Source organism: Vanessa cardui, chromosome 27, assembly GCF_905220365.1.
Source record: "Vanessa cardui chromosome 27, ilVanCard2.1, whole genome shotgun sequence".
NCBI classification, from domain to species: domain Eukaryota; kingdom Metazoa; phylum Arthropoda; class Insecta; order Lepidoptera; family Nymphalidae; genus Vanessa; species Vanessa cardui.
Genome location: NC_061149.1, coordinates 6,235,097 through 6,262,096, shown reverse-complemented (window position 1 = coordinate 6,262,096; position 27,000 = coordinate 6,235,097). Strand labels below are relative to the sequence as shown.

Sequence of the window (27,000 nt, the reverse complement as noted above, 5' to 3'; positions counted from 1 at the left end):
ATTTGATGATGTGTAGTTGATGTTGGTAGCAGTGTAAACCTTTGCTACTATAGTCAGTGGCGGATTTACCAATAGGCTGGAGCCTAGGGCGGCAGATTTAGAGGGGCGGCAAATTTAGCCCAAATTTGATATTATCTTACAGAAAAAAAAACTTGTAGCTATATGTATACATATTACGTCCGTGATCCGTATACTCGTTACTATATAGCGGGTTGGAAAAGTAATCTAGTAACTGACAGAAATATCACCTAGTTTATAATCATACTAATAACGGGAAAAAACCGATGTAATGAGGACGATAGAACACAAATCATAAATGTTGCAAATAAAAGTAGGGGCAGCAAAACTTTAATAGCCTACTAGAGGCAGATTTGTAAATCCGCCATTGTCTATAGTAAAGAAAAAAAAATCGTCATATTTATAATTAAAAAAAAATAAAAATCCAACATAATCACACAATCTTTAATAATAATTTTATTATACAATAATTACTTTAGGCAATTGCTTATCACTTATTTACATAATACATTTAAAAAAAAACAAATTAACTGAGTCGGCCATTTTGATTCGTGAAATGTCTCAAATTGACAGTCGGTGTCATCAGCCTGGAAGCGTCATATATAGTGCTGCGATTGATATTCAAATTTACCGATTCGTGTCGATTATCGGTTATTTTCGTTGCCGATAGAAACGCGGATGTCTGTGAATGCAGTAAATTTCCCGGTAACGGTTGGTTTCTGTCCATTTTGTATTGAAGATTCTGTTTTTCCATCTGATGGTGTTGCGTTCGCACCGCGAAACGGTTGACATGGACGGGTATGGGTACGACGATTTTCGTGCCGGAACCGTTTTTGCCGCCGGCGTGACTGCCGGACGCTAAGCCGGCTTTCACTCGTTTCCATTTCGCTCGTCGATTTTGAAACCATATTTTTACCTGAAACAATGATTGATATAATTTTATAATCTCATTATTTATTGGTCGAGTTGTGTGTACACCGGTTTTCATCGGTAAGCTATTCCGAGGTCCCAGGTTCGATTCCCGGCCGAGTAGATGTAGAAAATTCATTCGTTTTATATATTGGCTTGGGTCTCGGTATTTGTGGTGTCGTCGTTACTTCTGATTTTCCATAACAGGTACTGAACAGCTACTTACATTGGGATCAGAGTAATGTATGTGTTGTTATCCAATATTTATATTTATTTATAGCATATATAATCTATATTACTAGAGCATTCGCAAAGCTCGTTTGTATTTATGGGAAATAAGTTGGACAAAAATTACATGAGGGTCAAAGACAACACTGACCATAGGAATGGCACTATACAAAATATTAATCATCCCTTTAATGTCTTACCCGGTACCACCTACTCATCAAATATTCTATCGGCTAACAACAGTACTCGGTATTGTAATGTTCCGGTTTAAAGGGTGAGTGAGTGTAACTACAGGCACAAGGGATATAACATCTTACTTCCCAAGCTTGGTGGCGCATTGGCGATGAAAGGAAACAATATCTCTTGCGGCACCATTGTCTATGGGTGGTGGTGATGACTTACCATCAGGTGGTCTATATGTTCGTCTGCCAATTAATAGATAAAAAAACACCAATACGCTGATTGAAACTTCTAGAACTTGGAATCGAGATGTTTGACCCTCATACTTCAACTTCAAATCAATACAACAGCATTAAGTATTAATATTTCAAAATCAAAATCAAAACATAGCTTATTCAAGTTGGCCTTTACAATTACTTTTGAATCGATATTTAAAAAGTTTTTTTTCTATATTAAGTGCAGCTACCACCGGTTCGGAAAGTAGATTCTACAGAGATGAACGGTAAGAAAGAAGTTACTCTTTTTCACCATTTAAAAATACCTATATATGTTTGTAATATATCCTGCTTGGAATTTAACAAGTATTAATTCTACGCAATTTTATCATCTGTATGATCTTGTACTCAATAATATGTCTTCCTTGCCAATGTATTTTTTAAAAAAGATTTAGATTTTTGAAACTGCAAAGTTAGAAATGTCAAAGTCAAAAATTTTAAGAACATTTGGTTGTCAACATACCTGTACTTCACTCAACTTTAGCGCCGATGCTATCTGAGATCTCTCCGTGAGGCTGAGGTATTTCTTCGCGTGGAACTCCCTCTCCAGCTCGAGGAGTTGTTCCGACGTGAAAGCAGTCCGACGTCTTCTCGCCTTGTTCTCTCTGGGCGTATCTGCGTCTTCCTGGTCAGGTTCTGATTCGTTACCTGATGGTGAATTAGATTTATTACTATTTATTGTTTTTTACTTTTCGAGAAATTGGAGTCATTGAGAAAATAGCCGAGATGGCCCAGTGGTTAGAACGTGTGCATCTTAACCGATGATTACGGGTTCAAACCCAGGCAAGCACTCCTATAAATATGTGCTTATTTTATGTTTATAATCCATCTCGTGCTCGACGGTGAAGGAAAACATCGTGAGTAAAACCTGCATGTGTCTAATTTCATCGAAATTCTGCCACTTGTGCATTCCACCAATCTGCATTGAAGTGTTCGGCGTAGAAGGAAAACATCGCGAGGAAACCTGGATGTGTCTAATTTCATTGAAATTCTGCCACATGTGCATTCCACCTGCGTAGTGGAATGTGTTCCAAACTCTCTCCTTAATGGGAGAGAAGGCCTGGCAAGGCCTTTGTAAATTTCCCACTGCTATACCTAGCAGTGGGAAATTTACAAAGAAGGAAAAAACTACAGACTGTTACTAAGGTTGAAATATAGATGATTGGACAGTAACATCCCCATGTAATCTAGCGAGTGATAAAAAAGCTCGGCCACGCGCAGTCAGCGCCCCGCCCTGCCGGTGTAAAGCGTAATGACGGACATTGGACATTCCGTTTTATGTGATTTTTATGATGCTGACGTAGAAAATACTTCCGTGAAGTGTATTGAGAAGACTGAACGGTTTCTAGGTCGCAATCAAAATTTTCTTCAGGCTCATATATACAGTTTGGAATTAAGTAAATTCTACTGGAATGAACCAGCTAGAAATTCAGCAGTTAAACTTTTTTTTTATGATATATATGTATATATGGGCTACCTGATGGTAAGTGGTCACCATTACCTTATATTAAGAAATATTAACTATTCCTTAAATCATCAATGTGCCATCAACCTTGGGAACTAAGATGTTATGTCCCTTGTGCCTGTAATTACACTGGCTCACTCATCCTTAAAACCGGAACACAACAATACTGTTATTTGGCGGTAGAATAACTGATGAGTGGGTGGTACCTACCCAGACGGGCTTGCACAAAGCTCTACCACCAAGTAATTTTTTTTTAATTACTGACTATAACCAGAAATGACCCAAAGGGGGTTGATTTATAAACCATCATTAGTATACCTCCACACTATCTATAGAGCATACAATTTTAAATTCTAAGTCTTGCTTCAAAAGTCCTATGACTTTTATACGAACTCCCAACTAACTCCCTAAGGGGTAGAGTTTCGTAATATCCGTTCTCAGCAGAGGTTTCACCCTATAAGGAAGATACTTGCCAAATTTTAAGTTTGTAGGCGGCATAGTTTCTGAGACTTCATGATTAATTAGTGAGAGGTATTTTGCTTTTATATAAATGAGTTTAAATAGGGAATATGATTAATTAATTATGAACAAATTTCGAATCTGATTATACGACGTCCAGTTGTCTCGGCGATATATGTTGTCTACGTCTCAACAACAGTGGCGGATTTACAAATCTGCCGCAAGTAGGCTAGTAGGCTATGCAATTTTTGCCGCTCCTACTTTTTTTTGCAACATTTATGATTTGTGTTCTATCGTCCTCATTACGTCGGTTTTTTCCCGTTATTAGTATGATTATAAACTAGGTGATATTTCTGTAAGTTACTAGATTATTTTTCCAACCCGCTATGTAGTAACGAGTGTACGGATTACGGACGTGTGTATACATATAATTTTTTTTTTTAATTTCTGTAAAATAATAACAAATTTGGGCTAAATTTGCCGCCCCTCTAAATCTGCCGCCCTAGGCTCCAGCCTACTTAGCCTATTGGTAAAACCGCCACTGCTCAATAATATATGTCTAGGTATTTATCTGTTAAGTGTTTCATATTCAATTAATTAGAATTTATTTATTTTTTATCAAACATACTGACAATATAATAAATAAATATGATAATATGCAATAAATGAGACAACATCACATACATTAATCTGATCCCAATGTGAGTAGTTAAAGCACTTGTGTTATGGAAAATCAGAAGTAATGACGGTACCACAAACACCCAGACCCAAGACAACATAGAAAACTAATGATAATCTACATTGAATCGAACCTGAGACCTCGGAGTGGCGTACCCATGGAAACCGTTGTGCACACCACTCGACCACGGAGGTCGTCTTATATAAATCACTTCTAGCTAACAGAAACATAATTTGTCTCAGACAACATAACTGCTACATTCTTTACGTAGGTATAGTTTTAATATTGATTGACAAATAAGTACCTTATGTTACGTTGTCAATAGTACTTATAGACAATGACGCTGTAAGAAATATTAACTATTCCTTACATCGTCAATACGCCACCAACCTTGGGAACTAAGATGCTATGTCCATTGTGCCTGTAGTTACACTGGCTCATTCACCCTTTAAACCGGAATACAACAATATTAAGCACTGTTGTTTGGTAGGTTTTTCTAGTTCCTAGGGATAATTGCAGGACTCGAAACGTTCAATTATGTAAACCAGACTACTCATGCAAAATACTCTAAAAAAATTAAAGACCGAATTTTGAAAAGGGCATAAACGACATGATTTCTACTCTATTTAAATATATTTTGGATTTGCTGAATTTAAATTTCGAGCAAACTTTTTCTGTGGTATTTAATAATTTTATAATAACTTTTAAAACTTTTGTATTGTTGATATTGATCGCATTAGATCTTCCACTGGTCAAACTTAATATACGATTTGTTTACAGCTTAGGTAGGTGGATGTCTAATGGACTATCTTGTGGCCAAAAATAACAAAGAATTAAATATAACATGACCTTAAAATTGTTTTTAATAAAATATATATGATGTCTGAATATTCAATAAGTATATAATTGAAAGCATATCTAATATAAATTTATAATAATGTAAATTAAATAAATTTCGCAATGTAAAACAAACCATTTAAAAAGAGAAGCACGCTTGGAGACATAATATGCGCAATAAAATACTTCAAATTAAAGTATAAAAGCTAAATAAATTTTGACTAAACAATGATTCCAGCCAGCCATAAAGAAATGAGACGAATTACTTAGAATTGTAAAGTCAATGTGTCAATCGAGAATCGATAAAAAAAAAAAAACAATTTCCATGAAACAATCCGATAAAAAGATCCCTTTAACGAATAAATATGTTCATTTCATACGCGACAGCCATTGACAGTTATCGAACGCGTCAAATGAATTGTAAAAACGTAACAAATTACTTCAAAACAACCACAAATGAAAATCGACTCTCGTCCAACGCAATAAGAACTAAAAACTCTGATATAAAAGAAAAAAATAAACTTGTAAACGAATAAAGCAGAGTTCCCGCCGTTGCGGCGCGTTCGGAATTTAAAATTCGAATTCGTAAATAGTGCGTTCGAAAGTCAGCGGCGAAGTTAAATCGTTCGTAAACTTTAATATGCAGTTTCGCTTGAATCGGATATTTATCGGTAAATTTCGATAAACGGACGACACTAGTGATGTCAGTCACGTTCCGGATCGGTTTAAATTTTTCACACTGTCGAGTAAAATGCGGTCGAATGTTAAATCGTTGGCAGGATATTTGTTTAAAATAAAATGTTTGATATATTTGTTTTCGTATACTTAGAAATCCGGAACATTTTAAATTCGAAAAAGAGCAAGATGGTGTTGAATAATAATTGAAAAATAAATGTATGTTTAAAATTCTTACTTTTTTAAGAATAGTACAAATTTTGATTTTGCAATTTTTTTTAATTTATTATCTTTCTTTATAAAACGTCTATTTTTAAGGAATTACTAATTATCCCAATAATTGATTATTTTAGCGTTTCCTTTATTGAGAAAACTATAATCAAAATCTGCTTCCTCATAAGGTCAGTAAATAGATGCGCTATTGATACTTGCTTAGTAATCATTTTAAAAAATATGTTATTTCTCCATTGTTTAATATTAATAATACTAGATTTTAAATTAACATGGTTATTTTTAATACTAAAGTTACATATTAATTTCGATTATTATTTGTTCACAAGACAAAAATATAGATATAATATTCGAATTATATCTATCTATTTGTTTCGTGAACAAGACATTCGTAATAATGTCGAAATATCGAGCTCCACCGAATAAAAATAAAAAACATGGTAAATATCCCGAAATTAATAACTTTAGTTATTAATAATATTTTTTAATTTTTAATATTACGGCTTATTGTTTTTAAAATATTAATAGCCAGCTGTGCCCGCGACCTTGCACGCGTTTGAATTTAAGAAAAAAAATTGTTGGAGCATAGTAGTTACCCCATTACATTTATATCACTTATCTGCCAGTGAAAGTCCCGTCAAGCGATCCAGCCGTTTCAGAGATTATCCGAAAAAACTCATACATTGAGTGAAAAGGGGCTGTTTTAATATTGCAAACAGAGAATGGCAACAACATTTTAAACGCATTTGAAAACAAAGCGAAAATAATTTACATGCATGTGATCTATCTAAGATCTATTTAATTTGCTTTTTTTTATGAACATCATTCATCATCATCGTCGTCATCCTCCTGCCCTTATCCCAATTCTATTTGGGGTCGGCACAGCATGTCTTCTCCTTCCATACTTCTCTGTCAGACGTCATCTCACAAGTAACATTCTTTCTAACCATATCATCTTTCACACAATCCATCCATCGTTTCCTTGGTCGTCCTCTACCTCTATATCCATCCACATCCATGCTCATATTTTATGAACACTCACGACATTTTTATTTGCTTCAATCTAAAAAGGTTGCATACTTATCTAAAATATTAATTCGATTTAATTAACTTTTATGTCGTTTATGGGTTCTGTCAGTGTATTATAGTAGACCAATGTGCAAACATAAGTACAATCTTATCAATCAATCAATTAAAATAAACTTTATTCAAGTAGGCTTTTACAAGCACTTTTGAATCGTCATTTTACAATTAAGTGAAGCTACCACCAGTTCCGAAAGTAGTTTCTACCAAGAAGAACCGGCAAGAAACTCAGTAGTTACTTTTTTTCAACATTTAAAAATACAAAGTCATGTTAATTAAATACAATTATTTGAATTAATATATCCTGCTTGGAAGTCAACAGGTTTTAACTCCACGCTTTTTTATCATCTATAAAATATTGTATCGAATAATATGCTTTTTCTACCAATGTATTTTTTACAAACGATTTGAATTCACTAAACGGCAAAGTTTAAAATGTATTCTTTTCTTAATCAAGGCAATTTGATATTACCTAGTAACTTTACTTATGGGGTTTGTATTAGTCCGTTTGGATAGGCAACACCAACTCATCAGATATTCTACCACTAAATCTATATTAATATAAATAAATGTGAAAGTAACACTGTTTGTCTGTCGGTCTTTTACGACCAAACCGCTGAACCGAATTCCATGAAATTTGGTGTAAAGCCATTTTGAACTGTGAGAAAGGACATAGGCTACTTTTTCCGCCTAACACATAACAATCAAACCCTTAAAACGTGCGAAGGATGGGTAACAACTAGTATGGCATAAATACAGATATACAAATATATATAGATAATAATAATGTAGGTATATCGCTTGGAGACTATGACTGGATCAGACATAGTGGCGTCAATTAGGAGGACATGGCCTGCCGTGGACGTTGTAAGGCTGATCGGACCCAACTTCCACTTTTTTTTTAATTTAAATTTGACAAGCGATCTTACAATTTGACCACACACTACTACATTAGTAATTAATATAGTAATAAAAATATTAATAAAGACAATGATAATGGAATTTCAATTGACCATCAATAAGAAAAAATATTTTTTTATTTAATTTCTTTTAATAATAAAAGCTTAAAAATCAAAAACAGTTTACTCCAAGTTCAATGACTTTTTCAATAAAATAGATTTAACAAATATAATTTGAAAAGTAAAGTAAAGTAACAGCCTGTGCATTTCCCACTGCTGAGATAATCTTCCATTAAGGAGAGGGTTTGGAACATATTCCACCACGCTATTCCAGTGAGGGTTGGTGGAATGCACATGTGACAGAATTTCGATGAAATTAGACACATGCAGGTTTCCACACGATGTTTTCTTTCACCGCCGAGCACGAGATGAATTTTTTAAATACAAATTAAGCACATACATACAGTGGTGCTTGCCTGGGTTTGACCCCGCAATCATCGGCTAAGATGCACGCTTTCTAACCACTGGGGCATCTCAGCTCGATATAATTAAATATAATTAAATATAATATAATTAATATAATTTAATTAGTATTAATAAAATCTTAGTCGTCTCACGCACACAGAGACATCTTGTAAGCACGAGCGTCACTCATACTAATGCACACTTACTTATAATAATTGAATATGAAGCACGACTTTACGCTTGAATTCAAACTCAAACTCCTTTATTCAATATACGCATTACACTTATTGATTTTCAAATTAAGAACACTGCCACCGAAAAGAAAACACCCTTACCGGGACTTTTTTTTTTAAATTAAATACATAATAATATATTGAATGCTAGTGCCGGCGTCGCTTTTAGCTACATCATTTGTTTATATACGACCTAACTTCAGAAACCTCTAAAACTGTCAGCGTTTCACTACTATATTGAACATGCATTATACGTGTATATACCTTACCCTTGAATCAATCTATCTATTAAAAAAACACATCAAAATCCGTTGTGTAATTTTAAATATCTAAGAATACATAGGGACAAACAGCGGTGAGCGACTTTGTTTTATACTATGTGGGTAATGATGTATTGAAATACATAGCCAGGAGGCGATCCGATCGTTTCATTGTAAATATATCGATGTGTATAACTACACATTTATTTATTTTTATTTTACCGCATTCAATCTTTGACAATTTTAAATAAGCTTCGAAAAAAAAAATTGAAATCATTTCAAATTTCAGCTGTCACCTTGTTATCGTATTTCGCGCCAAAACTCTTGAACGTTCAGAAATCATAATTTCACGCTACATATGCTTTCTAGTGGCGTGACAATTTTTTTTCATCTGTAGAGCCGTCACTAATTTCTTTATATGTGATTTTAAAACGTAATTAGCGTGAAATAGTGTGTATTGTGTACATATTTGTGAGTGCCGATACAAATTAGTGTCGATTTATTGACATTTGTCATATTGCTTTTGATATTCGTTCAGAAAAGTTTTATTACTTGACTTCTGTCATCAGAGATTTTGATATTTATGTTTTTTTTAAAGATAATTTTTGTATAAGTTCATGAACTTATACAAAAATTATCTTTTTGTTGTATTATAAATAAAGATATATTAATCATTAACTCTTAGTAGGGCACCTTTTAACTGAGTTATAGGCAAATCGGATGAAAAATGTAAATAATAGGTAAATATAAGGTTTGTTTAACCTACTTCCATAGGAAGAGACTTTACTTTGGTCCTGGAAGAAATATTAATCGTTCTTTATGTTATCAATGTTAACAACCATAGGTACTAAGGTGTTAAGTCTCTTGTAGTACCTTTGGATACATTAGCTCACTCGCTCATCAAACGGAACAGGACAACACTCAAACTGAACTCAAACTCAAATAACTTTATTCAATATAGGAGTATTACACTTTCTTATTGATGGTCAATTGAAACACTACCACCGGTTCGGAAAAGAGAATACCCTGATCTGAAAAGAACCGGCGAAAGAAACTCAGCGGGTTTTTTTTGTCTCATATATTATATAAACAATTTAATATGATATGAAATCGTATTGCTCTTAACCAGTAGAACATTTAAGATGAGTGAGTGATAAATACACAAACAGGATTTTACAAATCCCTGGCACAATTTTGATATTTTGCGAATTATGATATTAGTATAGATATTACATATTGACTTATATTTAACTAACAACTTTGTATTTTATATATAAAAGAGTAACTACTCAGTGTTTTGGCGGTTCGGTAGAATCTATTTTCCGAACCGGTGGTGCCATGACGTAATATAGTTGTTAAATGATGTTTCTATAGTGCTTGTAAAAACCTACTTGAATAAAGTATATTTTGATTTTGATATGATTTGATAATTGAGGGCAATGAAACATTATAAGTTTGATTCGTTCTAACCACTGGGCCATCTCAGCTGATATATGTATGTCTCATTATAGATTACAATATATTTGACAGGATCAACTATGTGAGAAATACCGATTGTTTTCGCTGAGTTTGAAGTTACGAGTTTACCTAAAGGTAGACTCTGTGCAAACCCGTCTGGGTAGGTACCACCCACTCATCAAATATCTACCCCTTAACAGTAAAAATGTTATGTTCTGATTTGAATAGCCAGTGTAACAGGTACAAGGGACATCTACATCACAATCTTAATTCTCAAGGATGGTAGGTACAACACCAATGTTGTAAGAAATTGTTAATATTGTTACAGCACAATTGTCTATAGGCGGGGGTGACTACTTAGATGACCCTTAGGTTGCCATTTTGCTCGTCAGCCTATATAAAAGAAGTCTTTAAACAATCGTGCCTCAAAAGCTTCTAACAATTTTGACAGATTGAATTCCTATTTTGTCTGATCATGATGTATGACGTCAAATCAAATCAAAATATACTTTATTCAATTTGTCTTTTACAAGCACTTTTGAATCGTCGTTTAACAACTATTTTAAGTCAATGTAGATTCCGAATGTAGATTCCGGTGGTAGCACCGGTTCGGAAAGTAGATTCTACCGAGGAAAATCGGCAAGTATAGTAGTTACTCTTTTTCAACATTCAAATATACAGTCATGTTAGTTAATTACAATTATATATGCATGTAATGTATCCTGCCTGGAAGACAGCAGACCTAATTGTAGATGGATGATGACCTGTCTTTGTGCAATAACATATCCAGCACAAGTTAGTTCTGTTAAAGATTACTGCTTTCAATAGATAGAGTTATTCAAGAGGAAGATTTATATGTATAATACATACGTAATATTGTAGAGAATCACTGATGATTTAGGTTTCTAATATGATGTCATAAATAGCCACATTTCTGCGCTTACATTGCATACGCTGGCTGAACTTTACGATATATGTAGATAAAAATAGTATACAGTATTGCAAACCAGAGCTGAGATTGCCCAGTGGTTGGAACGCGTGCATCTTAACCGATGATTTCGTGTTCAAACCCAGGCAAGCACCACTATGTATATGTGCTTAATTTGTGTTTATAATTCATCTCGTGCTCGGCAGTGAAGGAAAACATTGTGAGGAAACCTGCATGTGTCTAGTTTCATCGAAATTCTGCCATTGGAACAGCGTAGTGTAATTTGTTCACAACCCTCTCCTTAATGGAAGAGGAGGACTTATCCCAGCAATGGGAAATTTACAGGCTGTTGCTTTACTTTTTACTTTTTTTGCAATTCTACAAAAGTCTGCGGAATATACATATATCTATCATTAAGGGATAACCCACAATAACTACCAATATATTAATATTATCCTCTACTTTTAACGACAAATAATGGTTTATTTTCGAAGCGATTTTGAGAAATCCAACATCTCCATTCTTTATTAAATTAAGTACCTTAATTATATTGTATACGTTTCTCTTGAATCACTCTATATATTAAAAAAAAACGCACCAAAATTCGTTGTGTAATATTAAATAGTGCATTCGTAGGGATATATTCTGGTAAGCGACTTGGTTTTATACTATGTAATGAAGACATTCTATAGTATATTAAGAGTCAAGTAAACCAGTGATTCCCAAAGTGGTCCAGGTGGACTCCCAGGGGTCCACGGGAGTCGTGATGGGGGTCTACGTAGGCGTGAATAAAAAATGGGGGTCCATAAGATGTTAATCGAAAATTTATCTGCTTTTGAGAGTAAAGAGCAAAATTGTAGTAATTTATACCCATTTTTTCTTGTAGGTAATTCTATTCTTTTAATGAGTAAAGTTTTAGATAATTTACTTTTAATCGTTTTTATTTTACCTATCTGAATATAGGGACAGAACTCAGAAGCGACACAGTTTTTATTTTTTGGTGACTTTAAGAATGTGGTAAAATCGTAGCAGCAGGGTGTCTACCGAAACCAATACAATTTTAAAAGTGGTCCACGAGAAAAATAAGTTTGGGAACTACTGATATAAACCAAAATAATTATATAGCGGTGCATAGCATATACATACATATATCTTGGCGGTAGGTTTGTGCAGAGCATCCGGTATCACCCACTCATAGGATATATAAGGAAATAGGTTCGTTGTGTTTGAAAGGTAAGTGAGTCTGTGCAAATACAGCAACAATGGACATAATATATTATTTCCCAAGGTTGGTAGCACATTGGTGACGTAAGCACTGCCTGATTACGCCTATCAGAGGCCCGGGGCGGCAAAACAGAATGAGCCCCCGCTCAACTAAAAAAATAGTAATTTTCAAGCTTTCTTTCAGTTTACATTTGTTTGTATAAAGAAGTGTTTATGTATATGTGTAACAAGTCTAGATGGCTATACATTGTTAGTCTTATTTAGGATTTGATCAGCATTGAAAATCTGTTTATTTGAAAAGAGTAACTATGCGAGTTTCCTGCCGTTTCTTCTCGCTGGAAGCTGCTTTCCGAAACGGTGGTAGTACATTTAAATAAAACTAGTTATAACGGATTTGAATCGCGTATATTAATGCATTAATATACGCGATTCAAATCCGTTATAACTAGTTTTATTTAAATGTGTAATAATCGCGAAAATTTAAGACAACACGGTGATAGTATTTAATAATTGACGATTCAAAAACGCTTCATTGTGAAGTTTACTTGAATAAAATTGATTTGATTTGATCAAGGGAACGCTGATGCAGTTGCCCCCCTCCCCCAGACCAGAGGGAGCCGTCCCCTGTTAGTCCGCCACTGGGAGTCAGAGTTGTTAATATTTACAACGCTAATGGTAATGGGATGTGGTGACTTATAATTGAGTGGAGGCTTCGACGGTCCGAATCGATAAATGAATTGCTATTAACAAAGAAGGAACATTGAATGGAGTTCAACTGGAATGTCAATTTTCCTTTTACCTTCATATTTATAATAATATAAATAAAGATATAATATAGATAACCACGAAATAAAAGCAATAACAAATCTTAAACGTGGTTTTATCCATCATGATAATTCTTTGGTGGAATGGGGGTCCTTAATTAATGCACGATAAAAACAATGAACAAATAAAGTTATTTAATTCGAATAGCAGATAGGCAAAGTTATAATTATTGATACGATACAAGAGTCTTAGACTTTCGACGTTCCTGCAAACTCAAACTCAAATAACTTTATTCAATATAGAAGCATTACACTTTCTTATTGATGGTCAATTGAAACACTACCACCGGTTCGGAAAAGAAAACACCCTGACCTGAGAAGAACCGGTGAAAGAAACTCAGCGGGTTTTTTTGTCTCATGTATTATATAAACATATTAAGTCTCGTGGAATTATTGGAGATGATGGTATGAGACCTGATGGACTGACATTGGTTCTCAGGTAGCGAGGACGGACCCTAAATTGAGACGCTACATGCGATGACATGTTCCTTCTCATATCAAATAGTTTTTTTTAGTGTTGGCGGACGAGAATATGAGCCATCTGATGGTAAGTGGTCACAACCGCCCATAGACAATGGCGCTGTAAAAATATCAACCATTCCTTACATCGCTAATACGCCACCAACCTTGGGAACTAAGTTGTTATGTCCCTTGTGTCTGTAGTTACACTGCCTCACCCTTCAAACTGGAACACAATACCAATACTGTTGTTTGGCGGTAGAATATCTGATGAGTGGGTGGTATCTACCCAAACGGGCTTGCACAAAGCCCTACCACCAAGTAAAGAGAAAAATGTTAAAAGCTGGAGCCGCCACGGAAAAGTTGAAGCATACAAAAGATGCAAATATTGCAAATTATGTTTTTACCCTATTTGCTGTTGAAATTCTTGGACCTTGGGGTTGCAAACCAAAAAATCATATATTGTACCGTCAAGCAGTCAATACTGTGTTCCAGCTTGAAGGATGAGTTACAGTGAGGGACAGTCTTCAATGCCAGTGGCGCATTGATGAGGTAAGGAATCCTTGATGTTTGGGCGAGGGTGTCATTTAAAAATACGGATTCACTTCGATTTTTGATGAGACCAAATAGATGTAGAATTTATACATTTTAGATTTATACATTTTAAATCATACAAGCTGTCTAACCCCTTTTTTTACTCGCTGAAAAAACGCTTTACGCGCTTCACCCACGTGATGGAAAGTGGGGAGGTGTGGGGGATTCCAAGGAGCCCTTGACGAAAGTGCGCCCAAGCACACCGGGCTTACCCACTAAAAAACCAGCGGTACCCTCTCCGTCTTTCGGCGGGCGCCACGGGATCGCTTACGCATGCTACCGTGAAAGCTGTCTAATCCCTATGAAATGTCACAGCATACAACTTAAAAGAAAGAAGTATAACACCTCGCCTCATTGCCTCCACTGGTGACAGGAGGGCTGGTTCGTTTGCCCAGAGGATCGGAATTGCGATTCGACGGGGAAATGCTGCAAGCATTCTTGCCACCATTGCACGCGGTCAAGACTTATACAGTATAAAACAAAGTCGTTTTCTCTGTCCCTATGTCCCTATGTATGCTTTTATCTTTAAAACTACGCACCGGATTTTGATGCGGTTTTTTTAGCAGATAGAGTTATTCCAGAGGAAGGTTTTTGTATATAATACATGGACAATATAGAAAAGAAACACTGATAATTGTAGAAGTTTGTAATGTGATGTCGTAAGTAAACAAATTCTGTGGTATATTTAGTATATGGCGCCCGTGCGTAGCCGTGGCTGGTCGCTAGTATTTGTGTATACTTAAAGAATTAATACAATAATTCTTATGTAAATAATGGTTTCTTAATTGAGGTATTAAATTGTTATTATTGTAAGTCGTATTAACAACACAGTAATCAAATATGGTGAAACATAAAAAATAATGGTTTTATTTATTGCCCAATTATACGTGCGTCGTTTAAACAGTACGAGTAAGTCAACATCCGGCTTACGATATATTTTTAAACAAATATAATTTAAAACAGGCCTATAAATTGCCTATAAATAGTTTATTCAAAAAAGGTCTTAATAGAAAATTAAATTGCCATTAAAAAAATATTAAATTTGGAACGTCGATTCTATCGAGATTTACTGGATTATTCGTTTGAACGTTTTTTTAATTTTCAAAACAATAAGACATGTGATACAAGTTTTACAGGATAACTATAAAAAAATATTTTAAATGTTTTTCGAATTTATGTGTTTTTACTGTTATATAACTAGAAAAAACTGCATGTCACAGACTATAAAATTAAACATGACTCTTTTTAAATGTTAAAAAAGACTAACTACTAAGTTTCTTGTCGGTTTTTCTCGGTAGAATCTATTTTCCGAACCGGTGGCAGCTTTTCTTAATATAGTTGTTAAATGACGATTCAAAAGTGCTTGTAAAAGCCTACTTGAATAAAGTATATTTGATTTTTATATATTCTAAGTCTAATAATAGTATGTATTTGTATATACGTAAATAGTTTCCATATACCTTGTGTAGTGTCTTCAGCACCGTCACTATCGATTTCACTTCCAACACTCACTGGACTCTCTCTCTTCTCCTCTCTACTCTCTTGCGCTTGTGGGGGAACAGAACTGAACATTCTTGACAACCATGGTTCAGGATAACCGAGAAGGAAAGGAAAATTAACATTCTGTTGCAAAAATGGCGCGTTCAAATAATATCTCATCCTATCCAATCCCTCCGATCTCTCGACTTCTTCGTCTTCTGAATTTCTAGAACATTCCGATATATTATTCTCTATGTCTATTTCTGGTGATTTTCTGTCGCCTATTAATGATTCTATTGAAAAAGGTTTTGGCGCCTTTTTCTTGGTCTGCGATTCTAATTCGGACTCCATTTCACATAAAATGTTTATAACAAATCACTGTCCACAACACACGCGATAAAAAAAAATTTAAAAATTCGAATATGGAACGCGCGGAACGTGCGTCCTCCGCGGCATCGTAGTGATGTACTCGTGTTGTACGATGTTCGCTCCCGCCACGCCCACATACGGGGTGTATACTGAGTGTAATTTTATTTTATTAATGCCAACGTCGGCTGAGCGAACATAAGCTTTATTACTAACGTCGTAATACCACTGTTATTATTGTACAGTTCACTGCCAGAACGTCTTAAGTACTACCATTGATGTTTTTATTTTAAATTTTATGACTTTGAAATAACATTTATTTAACCACGAATATAATCAAGCCCTTAAGAAAATAGATCACAAATATTTTTGAAACTTAATTTGATAGGAATAAAGCACAAATTCCTGTAATATTGACAATTTTTAGGACGTTTGGAATGAAAGTTCAGGATGATTAAGAACAGTTTACTGAGTTGTTAAAGCGGGATAGATGTATATGTTTTGTGTATGTTAGAAAGAGATGTTGATATAGATATTTGTGACCGCTTAGTACACGGGTAATTGGTGGTGATCAGAGTGTTTTGCGAGTCAGCACTTTGTATAAGTTTATCGTCTTGTGCTGCGTTTAGACTATTGCGTCTTCCTTTTGTACTGGAACGATAATATAGAAATAGATCTAGACGAGAATGGTCTGAATAGATTAATGATAAATGTCGATTGAGATTTATTTATAGAAAAAAGGTGAACTTAAAACGAGATATGGAAAGTAATTGTCTGTTATAGACAACCATTTCATTCATTAGACAAAGCATTTTTATTAATTTGACAAGTGTTAGAAGTTATTAAGGCATATACATATATACACCTCTTAATTCTGATATATAAGTATAAAAGGTGATCAACACTTAATTTATAAAAACGTAATGTTTTATAATCTGTTTAAAACTTGAATGACTCTTGTGATGTATAAAATTGTTTAAAAAAATATATTGTCATAATAGGTGACTTCATTAGTAAAGCATTTATAACTGGACTGTCCCAATAAGACCCAGGAATTTCAAAAGTTACCTAGATTTTTTCAACAATATCTCAAATTATATATCTTTCCAATAATTCTATTTCATAGTCTAAATGTATGGTATATTCTGTTGTTTTGAACGCTGTAATAAATATAAGCAATTCCTTTTGTTACCAATGAACCAACTTGGGGAGTTGAGATGTTATATCTCTTGCCTGTAGTTAGATTAGGTCACTAGCCCTTGAAGCCGAAATACCTACCACAACACTGAGTATGATGCCCAGGTAGGTACTATGGGCGGGCTTGCATAAAACCACCATCGAGTATCAGATATTCTGGTGCCCTGTTGTCCATATTCTAGTAACCTACCATGTACTAAAGCAAAGGCTTATAGTTTGGCTTCAAGTAAAGCTTATTACTAAACTTTTAAAAGTTCCTCAATCTTTCATACACATTCTAAATCTTCTTTAAATAAAGATCCTTTACACTATCTGATTGATTATCAAATATCTACCACCGGTTAGTAAGTAAACAAGTCATACTTCAAAACAACTAGTTAAATAAATTCAGCGGAATATTGTTTTTTTTTTGTATAAGAAAGTTTTGTTTCATCATCATCATCATCGTCATCAGCAGCCCATGTTTGTCCACTGCTGGACAATCATGGGTCTTTATTCGTTTACACTAATACAATTAATAAAAGTAGTCCACTTAGTATAGTTTTAATACTTTGAGTTTGCTTTTTAGTGTAACATGTTCAATCTAAACACACCTCGTGGTCATTAGTGACCAATTCACCCTCGAAACACCCTCGCTGCAAATTGATTGTGGCCATCCCTCACCACTGATAAATTGTCGTTGATAATTATCATTGAGCAAATTTATGATAATAGGTATTTTTCATACTTATGATAAACTAGCTACCCGTCCCGGCTTCACATGAGTCTATAATACCTTTGGATTGAAGAATAAAAATGAAAATTTGACTTTTGTCTATTATAACATGTTTAGATAGTAGTCGGGGTAAGAAAAGGTTCGTCACCTTAAGATCTATTTTCGTGTGCTCGTGTGAGCGATAATCTGCTTTACCGATCGAGAATGACATATTGCGTCGCAATATTTGATGTTTAGATCCAAAACGTACTACGGGTTTGATAAAAGAATGAATTTGAAAAGTGACAAAGATTTTCTTACCTTGACTGTCCATATAAACCTAGGATCTAGAAGGAGGTAAAACTAGATTTTGTGTCCCATAAATTTTGCGCGGGTAAAGCCTCAGATTCTTCTAATGGTATTATTTAAATAGTTTATTTTTTTATTTGTGTTAACTGTTTTTTTATTTGAATATTAGTAACATTGTTGTTATGAAGGAGCACATCATTTTGATACAAGTATTTCCATCCTTAAATATATTTTATGTACTTACAACTAACGACCCACTCGGCTTCACACGGAAACATAGAAAATGAATATATTGATATATAATACAAATATAATTCTACCCAATAGCGCTTAGGAATAAACCTAAACATGTACAAATAAACCTAAACCTTTTATAATATTAGTGTAAATCACTCATAGGAAAGAACAACGTCTATATATATATTTCGTTTGATATCGTAATTGTTCGATTTTCAAATGATTTTTATAGGCAATACTTAATCTTAAAGTATTATATATCTTTTAAAATTAAAGCTTCAGGCCATTAATACCTACTCTACTTATTTCAGAGTATTGTCATTTTAAATGTTTTCTTTAAGTCTCTTAAAACGTTGATTCATTCGGTGAAATAAATTCAATTGGAATCGAGATCTCTCTATTATTTTCCCCTAACCTCCAATATTATCTAATCATTATCATCACCATTCATCATTATATATTATAAAACAAAGTCGCTTACCGCTGTCAGTCCGTGTGTATGCTTATTGCTTAGATATTTAAAATTACACAACGGATTTTGATGCGGTTTTTTTAATGGTTAGAGAGATTCGAGAGGAAGGTTTGTGTACATCATACATGGATAATATAATAAAAAAAACACTAATAATTTTAGAAGTTTCTAATGTGATGTAGTAAATAAAAAAATTCTGTAGTATATTTAGTAACTGTATTGTACCCGTGCGAAGACGTGGCGGGTCGATAGTAAAGAATATGCAAATTATGTAACTTAAACTCGGTAGGTATGTCTGCTAAACCAGACAATACGTGTTTACGTCAGTATAGTGTATTTATTAGCGAATAAATCTTTGCGAAACGAACCGATCTGTCGCTTTTCTGTCTCAAGCCGTGAAGATTTAACAAAGGCATTCGACATCCTTTTGGACACAATTTTCCAACTTGCAGCCAAATATTACTTTCTAAAATATTGTCTGTTAAACGCTACTTTGCACGTTCAATATGTATGTTACCTAGCATTATCATCATTTATAAAAGTCCTAAGTGGACTAGAAGAGCCTAGGTAAGTGTTTACAAAATTGGCCCTCTAGGGCATATTAACCTTGGGAACTAAGATGTCATGATTCATGTCTGCCATCAAGTACCTAGCTACGGTTCTGTAGCAGAATATCTAATAAAGCCACCTAGACGGGGTAACCTACCACCCAGTATTATCGTGTATGCGCAAACACACTTAGGTGTATACCTACTACAAACTGCATAGTCAGTAAATCATCCTTGAGTGTCCAAATTTAGGATATCAGACACCATGACCAGCATTTGACACAGGTCAAATGAGTGAATTACAGAACTCTATCAAGGAGACAGCTGATACATGTCGGTACCGTCAACAAAAAAAGAAGTTCCAAGTAATTATATATTATTCTAGACCATACACGATTAGGTTTTAATCAACATACAATTTCGAGTTTAATTTATCATATAATAGTATTAACGATATAATGATCTATTGTTCGTATTTTATGGCCAAATAACAATGCGTCGTGTGACTCAATTTGAGAGGCTAATTCGGTCTAGGCTAGTGTGAGAACGATAAACGAGACCGGACTAGGCAAGGATGCCTGTCAATCGCCTTGTAAATACCGTCGATTTATTTATTGTATATCAATAGGGAATTCTAAGTGATACAGTGATTAAAATACTAATACCTTTTTGGAAAATATCGCAGATAATAATCTTGGATCGACTAAGTTGATTTAGCTGGTATAAATGTTCCATTGTTGAATGGGGATGGATTTAGGGGATAACCTCCACCAAAAAGGGTTAGTTTAATTTAATCGATACTCGAAAATAAAACTTAAGGAGCTTCCAATAAAAATGGCAAAATTTTTTAGGTTCCTTTTGTAATTGTTTCATGTAATTCTTGTATTTTATTATATTTGCAATACATACATGTGCTAAAATACATATTCAATTAATTTGTGATATAAGTAATTATCCGCGCGCTTTTGTTTCAGTTTTTACGTATACGAAAGTTTGGACGTTTAGTACACAATCTAAAAAAAAATTGTTAGTGCTTACACAATGAGAGCTGAGATGGCCCAGTGGTCAGAACGCGTGCATCTTAAGCGGTGATTTCGGGTTCAAGCCCAGGAAATCACCACTTTATAAGTATACGTGCTTAATTCGTGTTTATAATTCATCTCGTGCCCGGCGGTGACGGAAAACATTGTGAGGAAACCTGGATGTGTCTAATTTCATGGAAATTCTGAGAAATTTACAAGCTGTTACTACTAACTTACTCAATTACATACATCTTAGTATATAAGCTACCTAATATCTACTCCTCCCCAATACATAGTCGCGAGCGAGCTAGTTACCATAACTTAAAAAATTACACTAACCTAATGATATGTAAACTCGTTAAACAAAAAAAATCACAAAACAAACCCTAACTATCAAAACGCTTCACTTAATAAATCGCGTTCACAGCCATTAATCCATATTCCGAACCATTACAGCGCCCCCACATAAATCCGCAATAATAGAATAAACTTATTCATAACAATGTTAATATCGCCATAAAATTAAATATTAAAACATCCTGTGAACACTCGACATGCCAACTTCAGTAATGAGTTTGCTATCTATCCTTGTCTAAAAGTAAATTTAACGTGTGTTGAAAAGAGATGAGTATATATAAATCGTTGCGATGAAAACCGTAGCGCTGTAAGTAATGAGCGCGGTCACGCCCCGCAATCACCGTTCTGTAATATCATTGGTTGATTTTAATAGGGATGGCAGTTTTTTTATCGAGTAATTTCCTTTCATTAGCGTGTCGTAGTGATGAGAATGCGGCTCGTTTGACGATAATCCTCTCGAGATTGGTCCCCTCGTGTATAAAGTTTGCTACGCATTAAATTCTAATGTAGTTAGGAATAATATGTTTTAATTTGTTGATCTATATCTATAGTTGTTCCTATGATTTTTATACTGTTGCAATAAATTTTATCAAATGTAATACAGTATTTGTTATCATTACTTATAATAATTTAGGTAGCGTAGGCAGGCAAATAGGACACCTGATCGTCACCACAGCTTATGGATATCGACACTAAGAAATAATAACCACCATTATATTGTCAATGCACCAAGTTTAGGATCTAAGATGTCTGAACACAGTAATACTAAGTATTGTTGTTTGGGGGTAGAATATCTGATGAGTGGTACCTACCAAGATGGGCTTATACAAGGCTCTACCACCAAGTAATGATTTATATTTGATTTAAGATGAACATCTATAATAATTAACGTACTCTAGTTTATGGTTGTGGGGAAACTTTTTTTTGCATATGATACCAAGTTTATTTATGTAGCATATTTGTTACATTTAAATTTGTTTGAAATTACTTAATACTGAATACAAACATAAATAATTTACTGTAAAATCCTTATCACCAGTTCATGGTAAAAAATTTATCGATCTAAATGCTACACAGAATTTTTGGTGAAATACCTTAGGCTCTCAATTTGATTTATATGAGATCAGGTTTATTCACAAGAAAAATAAACTTCAATCTGCAATTGATTGTGAAAGGATGGCTATTAAATCATCCTATTCTAATAATTATTATATAATAATAAGACGTCTTTTATTTATTTTAGGAATGCAGAAGCCTGTACAGACCTCAGTTACACAAGAGGATTGTTTTTTAGGCAGACCAGGAAATGTGATAATAAATATCATATTATATCACTAATTCTCTACGAACACTAGGAACTAAGGTGTGTGTGTGTGACCTTGTGCATCTAGTTACACTTGCTCACTCACCCTCCCAACGAGAACACTGTATACTAAATATTGCTGTGTGGCTGTAGAATATTAGATGAGTAGTTAGTTCCTACGAAATTGGATTAAACAAAAGCCTACCACCAAGTATATTCGTCTAAATGTCATAATATTATACAATCCGAGTTCTTAGTTTCTCAGAACTTACCAATATAAGTCGTTAACAAATATAAGGTAAAATTTAATAAAAAATATATAATATCGAATTCACAAAAAAAATTTGAAAAGATGTTTTTGTTCATCTAAATATTGATTAAATTTCCCTCTTTCTCGATTTGCATAAACGACATCAAAATCACATCACTAGATGACATTAGAAAGCGAAACCGAAACGCTTAATTCAAATTCCCCCTAACGTATCGAATCGGCCGTCATGTCACATCACTACTCCAACGCACTTAACGCGTCGCTAATTCTCGAATAGAATAAAATAACATTTACAAAAATAATCATTGAGTCTTAACATAACGTATTAAGAATCAATTTACAATGAACATGATTGTGTAACTGTTTAAATAAATTTGTTAAAATATTCTACAAATTTTGTTTTGCGGTTATTCAAAATGAATATAGATTTTATTGTAACGGAATAGAGTTCAATTTCCATTGAATAAAGCGATGGCAGTGATAGCGTTATTTAATTTAATACGGACATCAAAATCGCGTGCAGTTTTTGAAAATGGAATGTCCTTTGACATTTTTGACGTTGAGTCTTTAGGGACAATAACAAAGCGGAAAATAGAATAACTTAAATTATTTCAGAATAAAATTAGTAAAGGTTTTAATTTTCAACTAGTTTGATATTTTCAAGGGGACTTACGCCCGTTTTCAGTAATTCATCTATCGTTAGTATGCGTTTCACAATCAAGTATAAGTGCCATCTATCTTCGACCAACGATAGATTACTTTTCCCTCTCACCTATCTTAGCTTCTTCGTATGTTTCGTTTTACAATAACCACGAAACAATGTCGCGCTCAAATTTTGTTTTTCATATATTTATTTTTTATTCGTTTACTATTTCAAATTGAGAACAGACTAAAATATCAAAATAGATATTTGGTTCTGTGTTTTTGCATTTTTTTAACAAAGTCACGACGTTATCCATTCAAAGTTAATAACAAAACGAAACGTCTTGACAGTTTGAAGTTTCACTTTTGGTTTTCAGTTGGTTGTCAATTTGTGTTTGCTTAATTATTTATTTATTTTTTTAATTATTTAATTCAATCACAGCACCTTTGCTGTGTCTGAATCGATATGAAAATTCGTAATCATTTAAGCTTATTCATGTTATTTATTCGTGACTTATACTTATTTTGTGATCGCACAATATTGGAATAACTGTCACAGACAGTCTGTATCATAATCATTTATCATTTGTAATAATCTATCTATCTATCATCACTGCTACAATATTCCATTATTATTAAAAATTAGAGCAATTATATTTCAAAAATTCATTTACTAGAGATAGCTTCGTCTATCCGAGAGTAACTTCATACGTATGTATATAGAAACGTAGGTAACCAAGAATCGTATGAGCGTTCTATCTCTAGTAAGCTATCTGTCCTCCCGATGACAGATAGCGAGTTTCGATAGGAATTGCTAACCGTCGATAGGTAATTGAAAACAAAGTAAAGGCAGAAGGATAGATTTGATTATCTTTAGTTACTGAAACAAGGGACAGATAGATTATTGAAAACGGCAGTTTGTAGTTTTCAATGTAGTTTCGATATAGATAAGCCAGCTGATGGTAAGTGTGCACCACCAATCAGAAACATTTTTGGTGTAAGAAATATTAACCATTCCTTACAGCGCCAATGCGCCACCAACCTGGGTCAGTCATCCTCCAAATCGGAACCCAGCAATACTAACTATTGCAGCTGGAGGTTATTTAATAAATAATATTTATGCTGACTGTGTGCTACCCAATACCTATGTGTATAGGTTATACATATTGGACTTCCACAAAGTACCACAATACCACTAAATAAAATTATAAGTACATTTTCTATGTGACTATAATACCTCTGATAAGTACTTAGTATTGAATTAAAATCTTTACCGACAATTTCAATTCTTGTTTTAATGATTATACCAAAAAAATGTCCTATTTTATCATAGCTTGGTAGTAGACCATACAAATAAAATCCAACGTTAATTTAAAATACTGCTGTTTTACATTTGGTACGGAAAATACTACAAATTTTGTTTTGTTAACGTTCGAAATTATCTAGTGAAGATACACCAACATTGTATTAGTAAGGCTTTGTGTACATACAAAACTATCACTTATTTCCATCGACTTTCATAGTAAATATATGTGTTACAAGCCTTCTATTAAATCTTGAACACGAAAATGTAGATCATTTATATACATCAATAATAAAATTGAACCTAAATTTGATCCTTGCGGGACGCCTAATAATTTAATTAATAAATTTAATACTTAGTTTACTATTTCAGTTTAAATCTTAATACAATATATAGGGAAAGTAACTCTGTCGGTTTGTCGCTCTTTCACGACCAAACCGCTGAACCGAATTTGATGAGATTTAATATGAAGCAAACTTGACCTCCAAGAAAGGACATAGGCTTATACTGGGTGGTAGGGCGCTTGGTCTAGCCCGTCTGGGTAGGTACCACCCACTCATCAGTTATTCTTCCGCCAAATAACAGTACTCAGTATTGTTGTGTTACGGTTTGAAGGGTGAGTGAGTCAGTGTAACTGCAGGCACAAGGGACATAACATCTTAGTTCCCAAGATTGGTGGCACATTGACGATGTAAAGAATAGTTAATATTTCTTACAGCGTTATTGTCTATGGGTGATGGTGACCAGATACCATCAGGTGGCCCATATGCCCGCCAACCTATACCATAAAAAAAGCTACTTTTTTGCCTTATACATAACAGCCAACAACCTAAAACATGAGCAAAGTCGCAGGCGACTCCTAGTAAAGGTATAAATAGAAATGCTTAGCTCATTAGTTAGACTAACGAAGCTTCCTAATTATTGATATTCTTTCATCGCGCACAGATAATTAAGAAGCAAGTGTTGACGTTTGTATAATTTTCACAGATTAAAAATAAAAAGTCACTATCGTTTTTTTTAAATCGTTTAAACGTGTAAGTTTTACTTATGCTAATATAACGTGCAAGTGTTTTAGATCGTGCTACTGGTCACTGGGCAGAACGATAAAGAGCTGTTTTAAGCAACCACGTGTACTTTTCAACCCTGGCACTGGCAGAATTGTCAACCTATTGACAGGAGCCGTAAATATAAAAATTGAGTTGAAATAGAATGTGCAAGCAAAACATCGCATAAGCATCCAAAAAGATCTGCAATATTTTCGCGCGGTTATAAAAACACTGGCTGATATATATAGTTTTTTACTTTTAGTGAAATTAATATCCGGTAAATGTTTTATTTAAAGAAGCCGAGATAGTCCAGTGGTTAGAATGCGTGCATCTTAACCGATGAATCCTGGTTCAAACCCAGGCAAGACCACTGAATTTTCTTGTGCTTGATTTGTGTCTATAATTCATCTCGAGCTCGGTGGTGAAGGAAAACATCGTGAGGAAACCTGTCTTATTCATATTGGAGCAGCGTGATGGAATACATCAAACCTTCTCCTTAAGACCTTTGCCCAGCTGTGGGAAATTTAAAGATTGTTATTATATTATTTTCTATTAGAGATGACGTCGAAAATATAAGACTTGTATTTACAGACATTAATATAAGTATATGTAATAAATTTGCAATTCAAAAACTTGCATAAATTTCATAAATATTATAATTTAGCTGCAATAAAAATAAATGTGAACGAAGCTTTATACAAATTGTATTCATAATCTGTGGCGAGATAATTTGGCGCGCTGTCACCGCCGGAAGGGGCGTGGCTTCCGGCCGCGTTCCGTTTTAGCCGCGAAATGAGATCCATTACTTCGTCCAGTTTGCTTGAACTACCCTAAGTATTGTTAACTTAAATACATTCTGCTTTTAATGGTGATTACTGTATAAATATATCATTTTCTATGTATATATGTATGTATTAATTGACTCATGACTTTTTACAAAAAAATAGCTTATTTCCTTTCTCAGACTCAGACAAGGCCTTTTCAGCTCTTCAGAAAATACATTATACATTTAAAAATCGAACGCAAAAAAAAACGTCCGAACCGTCCCGATTTTTCAAAACGTACGTCCCGGAATTTGTCACCCGACCTGGCACAAGTCCACACTGAGCTGGTAATCCTAATGGCTACATTAATAATGTTATTTATTGTGCGGAACGAAACGTCGTGGTCGCGTGTGATCTCAGCTTAATGACATTTCGGGGCAGACATTTTGTATACGCTAATGGCGCGGCCACACTGGACTAAAGATCGTTTATACATCAGTATCAGATACTTTTTCTTGGTGGTAGGGCTTTGTGCAAGCCCGTCTGGGTAGGTACTCATCAGTTATTCTACCGCCAAATAACAGTACTCAGTATTGTTGTGTTCCGG

At 34.1% G+C, this 27,000-nt stretch overlaps 1 protein-coding gene across 1 annotated transcript; it reads right to left on the bottom strand.

Moving 5' to 3' along the window:
* Positions 1-502: 502 nt before the first annotated feature.
* On the bottom strand, positions 503-16,344 carry LOC124541118 (homeobox protein GBX-1-like). The gene is made up of 3 exons (XM_047118957.1): positions 15,844-16,344; positions 2,074-2,258; positions 503-934 (listed from the first exon to the last, which is right to left on the bottom strand). The coding sequence occupies exons 1-3, from the start codon at positions 16,211-16,213 to the stop codon at positions 545-547; spliced, it is 945 nt and encodes a 314-aa protein (XP_046974913.1). The 5' UTR covers positions 16,214-16,344; the 3' UTR covers positions 503-544.
* Positions 16,345-27,000: the final 10,656 nt, after the last annotated feature.